Genomic DNA, 9,165 nt, shown 5'->3' on the forward strand with positions numbered 1-9,165 from the left:
TTTAGAATTCATCATAGTACAGAAACAGCATTAGTGAAGGTTACAAATGATCTTCTTATGGCCTCGGACAGTGGACTCATCTCTGTGCTTGTTCTGTTAGACCTCAGTGCTGCTTTTGATACTGTTGACCATAAAATTTTATTACAGAGATTAGAGCATGCCATAGGTATTAAAGGCACTGCGCTGCGGTGGTTTGAATCATATTTGTCTAATAGATTACAATTTGTTCATGTAAATGGGGAATCTTCTTCACAGACTAAAGTAATTATGGAGTTCCACAAGGTCTGTGCTAGGACCAATTTTATTCACTTTATATATGCTTCCCTTAGGCAGTATTATTAGACGGTATTGCTTAAATTTTCATTGTTACGCAGATGATACCCAGCTTATCTATCCATGAAGCCAGAGGACACACACCAATTAGCTAAACTGCAGGATTGTCTTACAGACATAAAGACATGGATGACCTCTAATTTCCTGCTTTTAAACTCAGATAAAACTGAAGTTATTGTACTTGGCCCCACAATCTTAGAAACATGGTGTCTAACCAGATCCTTACTCTGGATGGCATTACCCTGACCTCTAGTAATACTGTGAGAAATCTTGGAGTCATTTTTGATCAGGATATGTCATTCAAAGCACATATTAAACAAATATGTAGGACTGCTTTTTTGCATTTACGCAATATCTCTAAAATCAGAAAGGTCTTGTCTCAGAGTGATGCTGAAAAAGTAATTCATGCATTTATTTCCTCTAGGCTGGACTATTGTAATTCATTATTATCAGGTTGTCCTAAAAGTTCCCTAAAAAGCCTTCAGTTAATTCAAAATGCTGCAGCTAGAGTACTGACGGGGACTAGAAGGAGAGAGCATATCTCACCCATATTGGCCTCTCTTCATTGGCTTCCTGTTAATTCTAGAATAGAATTTAAAATTCTTCTTCTTACTTATAAGGTTTTGAATAATCAGGTCCCATCTTATCTTAGGGACTTCGTAGTACCATATCACCCCAATAGAGCGCTTCGCTCTCAGACTGCAGGCTTACTTGTAGTTCCTAGGGTTTGTAAGAGTAGAATGGGAGGCAGAGCCTTCAGCTTTCAGGCTCCTCTCCTGTGGAACCAGCTCCCAATTCAGATCAGGGAGACAGACACCCTCTCTACTTTTAAGATTAGGCTTAAAACTTTCCTTTTTGCTAAAGCTTATAGTTAGGGCTGGATCAGGTGACCCTGAACCATCCCTTAGTTATGCTGCTATAGACGTAGACTGCTGGGGGGTTCCCATGATGCACTGTTTCTTTCTCTTTTTGCTCTGTATGCACCACTCTGCATTTAATCATTAGTGATCGATCTCTGCTCCCCTCCACAGCATGTCTTTTTCCTGGTTCTCTCCCTCAGCCCCAACCAGTCCCAGCAGAAGACTGCCCCTCCCTGAGCCTGGTTCTGCTGGAGGTTTCTTCCTGTTAAAAGGGAGTTTTTCCTTCCCACTGTAGCCAAGTGCTTGCTCACAGGGGGTCGTTTGACCGTTGGGGTTTTACATAATTATTGTATGGCCTTGCCTTACAATATAAAGCGCCTTGGGGCAACTGTTTGTTGTGATTTGGCGCTATATAAAAAAAATTGATTGATTGATTGATTGATGGAATCCCTAAATTCCTTGCAATTGAACGTTGAGAAACATTGTTCTTAAACTGATGGACTATTTTTTTCACGCAATTGTTCACAAAGTGGTGGTCCTCACCCCATTTTTCCTTGTAACCCTTTATAAAAGGAGCCTATTGGGAATGCTCCTTTCATACCAAATCATGACACACAATTAGTCAGTTCCCGAATGCTTGAGTGTTGTTAGAAAGAAAGGTGACGCAACACAGTGGTAAACATACCACTGTCCCAGCTTTTTTGAAACGTGTTGCAGGCATCCATTTCAAAATGAGCAAATATTTGCACAAAAAGAATAAAGTTTATCAGTTTGAACATTAAATATCTTGTCTTTGTGGTGTATTCAACTGAATATAGGTTGAAGAGGATTTGCAAATCATTGTATTCTGTTTTTATTTACATTTTACACAACGTCCCAACTTCACTGGAATTGGGGGTTGTACTTTCATAACTATAACTTGACGTCACGGAATTCCAGAGAAGCTGGTAGTTGAGCGGCTTCCTCTGAAGAGGCGTGACATCATGCACACCTACAGCTCTGAAAAAGTGAGCAGACAGCAGCGTCAACAATATTCAGTTGAAGCACTGCCAAGCAGCTCAAGGTAAGATTTCGTCTCAAACTTGACATTTTATTGATTGAGCTTTACACTTCTTTTTTTTTTTTTTGTTAATTCCCGCAACACTTTGTGTAAAATGAGATGTTCTTTGGTGTTTTTTGTCTTGTTCCAGGTTGTCACCCGACAGTCTCAAGTTAAGGGCACTGTGACTTTGGTCAATCCTGTCCGTCTCTTGTGCACCATGCTGGTGAATGAAGAACTGGAGTGCATCGTGTGCTGTTACAGATACTCCAGGAGGGGTCACATCCCACGGCTGCTACACTGCAAGCACACGTTCTGCTCGCCCTGCCTGCTGAAGCTGTCTCGACTGCAGGGAGCCCTCTGCTTCATTCGCTGCCCGCTGTGCCGCTGGTTGACATGCAAGTGTGCTTCCCTGCCCCTGCCTGGCTCTCTGTACATCAACACACAGATCTGGGATCAGATCGCAGAGGATGAGGATTGCGGAGTGCGTATGGAGCACACAGCTGTGACACAACTTCATGTGGAAACGTTCTGAGTGGCTTTCACAAGTTTTTGTTGTTTTGTTTAAATCGTACTTTGTGGTACATGAGTGCTTTATTAATTAGTTCTTTTTCTCTTCTGCTCCAGCCCCCATTCAAAGAATTCTACTTATAGGTGATGATTGCAGAAACTCTGGAGGTGTGTGGAGCCCAGCTAACAGACAAACAGAACTTTTCTTCTTTGAAGAATAAAAATATGAAACACAGAATCCTGCAGAGCTTCTATTGGTTTAGTAAATTTATGAAACTTTAAAGGACCATATTTTATGCATTGTAAATATTAATTCATTTTAATAATGTAGTGGTGAGAATGAAATTGTGTCCAAGCAGCAAGTAACATACTTAAGCCCCTTTCACATTGGCGTATTCGTAGAGCTGCTCATTGCAGCGTATCGTCTACGCTGAGTTTTGCAGCTCTACGTCGAGTTTTTTCTCTCTACGCAGCAGTATGTTGAGGGCTTCCTGTGCAGGACGGAAGAAATTAAACATTTAATTTTCTTCGGTGTAGAGCACTGGACACAGTTTTAAGCAGGTCTGCGCAGCACAGCCTTACTGCATGCAAGACTGCAACACTGCGCTTCTGTACACAACCAAAAACTGAATGCTGCATCCAGCTGGAGATCTCGCTCTCTCTCTGTGTGTGTGTCTGATCAAACCTGTGACTTTAAAATAAAAGCGCTTTGTGTCCCTAGGGTTACGAAAATTCAGCGGGTCAAAGAGCCTTCTTTTACCGGGCCCCTGCTCTGTGGAACAGTCTCCCCATGTCATTGAGGCAGTCTGATTCTGTGGAAATTTTTAAGTCTAGGCTCAAGTCACATTTGTTTTGTCATGCTTGTGATTAGCATTTTATGTTTTTACAGTTTTTATTGTGATATTTGCCTTTTATTTATTTTATTTAATCGTGTCTCTTTAATTGTGCTTTTTAATCTTTGAATTCTTTCTAATCTGTTTCTAAATTGTTTTTTATGAAGTGCCTTGAGACAATGTTGTTGTGGACACGGTATAAAATGAATTGAATCATTAACTGGTGATGCCATTGCCAATGAAGCTGTTTCTAAATGTTCTAATAAAGTTAAGTTCTTATACAGGAATACTTGAAATTTTGACTTTAATACTTGTGGTGGGTGGATCAATCCAAATATTGATATTGATACCGATGTTGGTATCGATATTGATTGATACCAGTGTAATGAGATTGATATTTTATTTTTAGTTTCTCTGCTGTTTTACAATTCCTGTGAAGTGATAATTTTACTTTGTACTTTTGTTTATTTCTGAACAAAAAAATCCAGGAAACAAGTGCAATGAAGGGAGAGATTTTATTTCATTGTGTTGTAGTTTCTGAACACTCTAACTGAAAAAATAATTTGTTTTAATTTGTTCTCAAGTGATAATTTTATGCACTTTGTTTATTCAAGAAAAAAAAATCCAGACATGACAATGTATGGAGAAAAATTGTTTTGTTACGGTTTTGTTGTTTCTGAACAAAACATTTTGTGATAATAAAGTACTTTCTAGTTACTATAAACTTTGCTCAAATTCTGTCCTCTCAAAGGACACTCAAAGGTCATGAAAATCCATTCAGATTTAGCAATTTGACTATGCATTCACCTTAATTATTAAAAGGTATCGGCTGTATTTACTTGATATGGGATCAATACCAAATCGTGCATTATTGCACCCCACTACTGAAGGGCACAATTTAGAACTAGAAATTGGGCCGAAGCCCATAGGCCAGGGGTCTGGGGGCCACTTTAGGCCCCCAGAAGCCAATGGTTTCTAGATAAGCTCAGATGCATTCTGAGCATCCAGAACAGTAATTTTAATGTTTTGAGAAGACCATAAAGTGGACACCATTTGACTTGTGCAATTTGAAACTGTGGATATAAGTAACTTATCATGAGAATAGCTAGCATTGATTTTATTAATATCCTGGTGTAAATAAGGTATCACCACATGTGTAGAACTCAAAAAGAATGATAGGTTGAGTTTTCATTTAAAAAAAAAAAACTGCAATGTGGTAAAATTTATTCATAAATATGAAAGAACAGGTTCTTAATAATTATTTACTATCGCATACTGTATTTTTTTTTCTAAAGATTTGTTTTTGCTTAAGTTTGAAAAACAAAAAACCCAACAGATCATAAGTTTAGGATAATTACTTATCATGAATTTAATTTTCGAAGTGGCACTAATGACAACACTCATACTGAACATAATTTCGCTTGCATAGACTGATTTTGGAGATCAAGCAATAATTGCAGATGGGCTTTCTGAGGTCCCAGATAGCTTTTCTGATTTCATTTTCTTATGTTACTTATGATACTTATGTGTAGACACTAGCCCCTAGAGGCAACTATTTTTGGTTTCAAATCTGGGCAAATGCAGTCCCAGAAAATTCCAAATGTGACAAACAAGAAACAGGTGTTGTAAACAAGTCAATGCTGCTAAAAATACAAACTTGCAGAAACAAAGATAGTATTCTGACATGGTTTGCACATAAGACTGGCATAGCATGTTTCAAGTACACACACATATATGTCAGAAGGTGGGGGGGACATACCATATTCTGTCCCCCCTGGTTGAAAAGGTGGGGAGACATGTCCCCCCTATCCCCCACCAAATTGCACCCATGCCACTACTTAATACCAAGTAATTACTTGTCTTAGCTCTGTTCCAGCCATGTGATTGTGTTTGTAGCTCATGGTATCATGGACTCACAAAGAAATCTCAAGATTGCAAGTGGCTCAGCATAAGGTCATTAGATTCATGTTGAACCTTCCTCCTCGTCATATTGGTACTGAAGCATTCAGAAAAGTTAATGTTACCTGTAAAGTATAGTGTTAAACAACTGAAACAAAACTGAATCGTTTTCAAAATTTATGATAACACTCATGACTGTATGAAAGTAACTTCTAGTTGAATTCAGTTTGTCATACTATATATAATCTTGGATGTTCTGCTATTAATCATCATCTATATATTAAAAGTCAAGTGGCCTCTGTATGTTCACGCGTGCTTGTGTGTATGGCTTCAATCACGCACAAACTGGGAAGAGCTGACATTTGCCATTTTGTATGTTGGTGCATTTTGGGTGAAGCATGAACGCTGTGAAAACAAAGTTGATAGGACTAATACTTTGGGAGAAATTAGCGATATTAGCTGACAACAGTGAACAATGGACATTGATACATTCTGGACTCACGTCATTCCAGCAAGGGGCGGTAAATCATCTATATATTAAAAGCCAAGTGGCCTCACATGGACAGCTATATGTGGCTTTTCCAGAGCAAGGTCACTTGCCGAGGTAACATAAAATACTGTCTATCCTCAAGCGCTATAAACATTAAATCAAAGGAAATATCTCAATGTTTCCTGTTTTAAAACATGACATCAATAGGAATAGGCTTTATTGTCATTGTACAAGTGATACACAAAATTACAGGAGACTCATCACAGTGGCATAACAACACACACATACACATAGTGCAATAACACACCCACACACCCATAATGCAATGATAACAATCAAGAATAAATAATACAACCTTAAGTGTCAAGTGCATGACTAAGACATAGTAAAACTAATAGGTTAAAAACATTATTGCACAGTCCCTATTCTATATTGTCCCAAGGTCGTCAGTGTGCTTGTAGTTTGTTTAAATGTTGTATGGCTCTGGGGTAAAAATTGTTCAAGAGTCTGTTCGTGTGTTTTTCTGGCTCTGTACCGCCTGCCTGAGGGCATAAGATTGAATATTTTGTATCCAGGATGTGAAGAGTCTTTTAAGATGTTTTTGGTTCTGGAAAGGTATCAAGCACCTGCAACTTCTTCCAGGGAGGGGAGGGGGCAACCAATAATCCACCCTGCTCAGAGTGCCACTCTCATTGGACCGACATCTCTGGAATTATGGAACTGTGGGATAGCTCGCCCACAGGTTGAGCTCCACGGACTACTTTCGCCACCCTGCTCAGAGAGCCACTCTCTTTGGAGCGACAACACACAGAATGTGTCTTTTCCCAGATAGATCTCTTTCAGTGCAGCTTCTTGTTCTGACTTTAACATGAAGTTAACACCCAAGTCTTTCATCGCCAACTGTAAATGGTAATAAAACTATTCCAATCGTATGTTTCTGAACTCTTCCACAACAAACTGCATCGTGTCAATGTTTACAATGTGCTGGAGCAATAACAGGTGCAGTTGCTCATAAACTTTAAGTTTCTTAAATATTTATTGCGGCCACTCTGAAAACTTCAGTTATCTTTATAATTTTATTACTGGTAAATTTTTAGAATTATTTTAGATGAGATATACTCATTATCTCACAGGAACTACTTTTTGCGCAGGAATTCACCACGCACGTCGGCCGCGGGCGCGTACTTAACACTGTGTTTGTGGTGTGTATACCCAGAAATGTATGACTTTGAACAATTTCCACAGAATCACCTTTTGGAAGGTGGTCGATCTTCTTCTTCCTAAAGTCTATTATCAGTTCTTTTGTTTTGTTTGTGTTCAAGCTGAGATTGTTTGCAGAGCACCACATTGTCAGATTTTGGACTTCCTTACGATATGCTGTGTCATCTCCCCCTGAGATGAGGCCAATGACGGTTGTGTCGTCTGCAAACTTAATTATTGTATTGGCTGTAAAAATGGGTGTGCAGTCGGATGTATATAGGGAGTATAGAAGAGGGCTTAGCACACAGCCTTGAGGGGAGCCTGTGCTAAGAGTTAGTGAGGAGGAGAGATGAGAGCCAAGTTTAAGAGACTGGGGACGTTGTGTAAGGAAGTCCAGGATCCAGGAACAGAGATGTGAGGAGAAGCTGAGATGGAGAAGTTTCCTGATGAGAATGTCTGGAATAATGGTATTGAATGCTGAGCTATAATCAATGAACAGCATCCGGACATACGTATGTCTTCGTTCCAGGTGCTGCAGGGCTGTGCAAAGCGCTGTATTTATGGCATCCTCTGTGGATATGTTTTGTCTATATGCAAACTGATGGTTGTCGAATGATGGAGGGAGATTAGCTTTTATATGCTGCACTATCAGTCTCTCTAAACATTTGGTGACAACGGGTGTGAGAGCAAGGGGTCTATAATCATTCAAATTCTTTATGTTGTGTTTTTTGGGTACCGCAATGATTGTAGCTGTTTTAAGGCAGGAGGGGACTGTGGCACTGGCAAGGGACAGGCTGAAGATGTTTGTGAAAACCTTTGCAAGTTCGTAGCTGCAGACTTTCAGGACCTTCCCGGGTACACCATCTGGGCCTATGGCTTTCCTTGGGCTGACAGCTCTAAACACACTCCTTACCTCATGTTCCTGAACAATCAGAACCCTTGAGTCCATAGCAGGGATGTTTGTATGTGAGGATAGAGAAGTTGCCTCAAACCTTGAGAAGAAGCAGTTCAGCTCATCCACCAGGGAGGCACTGCTGTCGGAGATGGTGGCAGTGTTTCCCGCATAATTGGTGATTCCTTTCAGTCCCTGCCATGCCTGTATTGCATTGTTATTCCTGATGCTCTCCTCAATCTTCTTTGAGTGCATCTGTTTAGCCTTCCTGATGCCTCGTTTTAAGTTTGGTAAATGGTAAATGGACTGCATTTATATAGCGCTTTTTCATCTGCATCAGACTCTCAAAGCACTTTACAATAATGCCTCACATTCACCCTAATGTCAGGGGTGAATGTGAGGTGAATGTCAAGTTTGCCCTTGCACAGCTATATAAGGCCTCATCTCCTGACTTGAAGGCCCTATCACAAGCTCGTATGAGCATGGAGACCTCCTTTGTAATCCATGCTTTCTGATTTGGAAAGATCCGGACCCGTTTCTGCACTGTGACACTGTCCACACAGCAGCTGATGTAGAAAAGAACCTACTGTGTATATAATTCCAGGTCAGAATGGTGGAATAAATCCCAATCAATTCATTGGAAGCAGTCCTGAAGTTGTTCGAGAGCTCCATTGGGCTAGGTTTGAACTGTCTTTGTCACGGTCTTTGTTTTCTTCCTGCAGGGGGTGTAGGCTGGAACCAATAGAAGAGAAACATGGTCTGACAGGCCAAGATGGGGCTGTGGTACAGCTCTGTAGGCATGCTTAATGTCTGAATATACATGATCAAGTATATTACTACCTCTAGTAGGACACTTAACATACTGTATGAATCTTTGAAGCACTGTTTTCAAGCAAGCCTTATTAAAGTGTCTCCAGCTATAATGTGTGTTCCTTCAGGGTACGCCTTTTGCTGGACGGTGATGATGTCATACAGGTAACTCAGAGCTGTGCTCACATTGGCCTCAGGTGGCATGTAAACAGCAGTGATAACTACAGCAGAAAATTCCCTTGGTAGGTACAATGGTCTGAATAATACAGTCAAAGTAGAGAAGCTTGAATCTTCGACTG

The 9,165-nt window shown here is 40.1% G+C and overlaps 1 protein-coding gene across 1 annotated transcript; it reads left to right on the forward strand.

The window, feature by feature from the left end:
- The first annotated feature begins 2,360 nt into the window (after positions 1-2,360).
- On the forward strand, positions 2,361-3,341 carry LOC117507187 (E3 ubiquitin-protein ligase RNF182-like). Its single transcript, XM_034166997.1, has 2 exons — positions 2,361-2,720; positions 2,860-3,341. Exons 1-2 carry the CDS (start codon positions 2,453-2,455, stop codon positions 2,961-2,963), a joined length of 372 nt encoding a protein of 123 aa, XP_034022888.1. The 5' UTR covers positions 2,361-2,452; the 3' UTR covers positions 2,964-3,341.
- Positions 3,342-9,165: the final 5,824 nt, after the last annotated feature.

Source organism: Thalassophryne amazonica, chromosome 3, assembly GCF_902500255.1.
Source record: "Thalassophryne amazonica chromosome 3, fThaAma1.1, whole genome shotgun sequence".
NCBI classification, from domain to species: domain Eukaryota; kingdom Metazoa; phylum Chordata; class Actinopteri; order Batrachoidiformes; family Batrachoididae; genus Thalassophryne; species Thalassophryne amazonica.

What these genes read in the sequence shown, in the direction of transcription:
- LOC117507187 (XM_034166997.1), top strand. Translation starts at nt 2,453, where the DNA reads ATGCTGGTGAATGAAGAACTGGAGTGCATCGTGTGCTGTTACAGATAC. An exon ending in GGATGAGGATTGCGGAGTGC is followed by an intron (nt 2,721 to 2,859) that starts GTATGGAGCACA and finishes CTTCTGCTCCAG; the next exon opens with CCCCCATTCAAAGAATTCTA.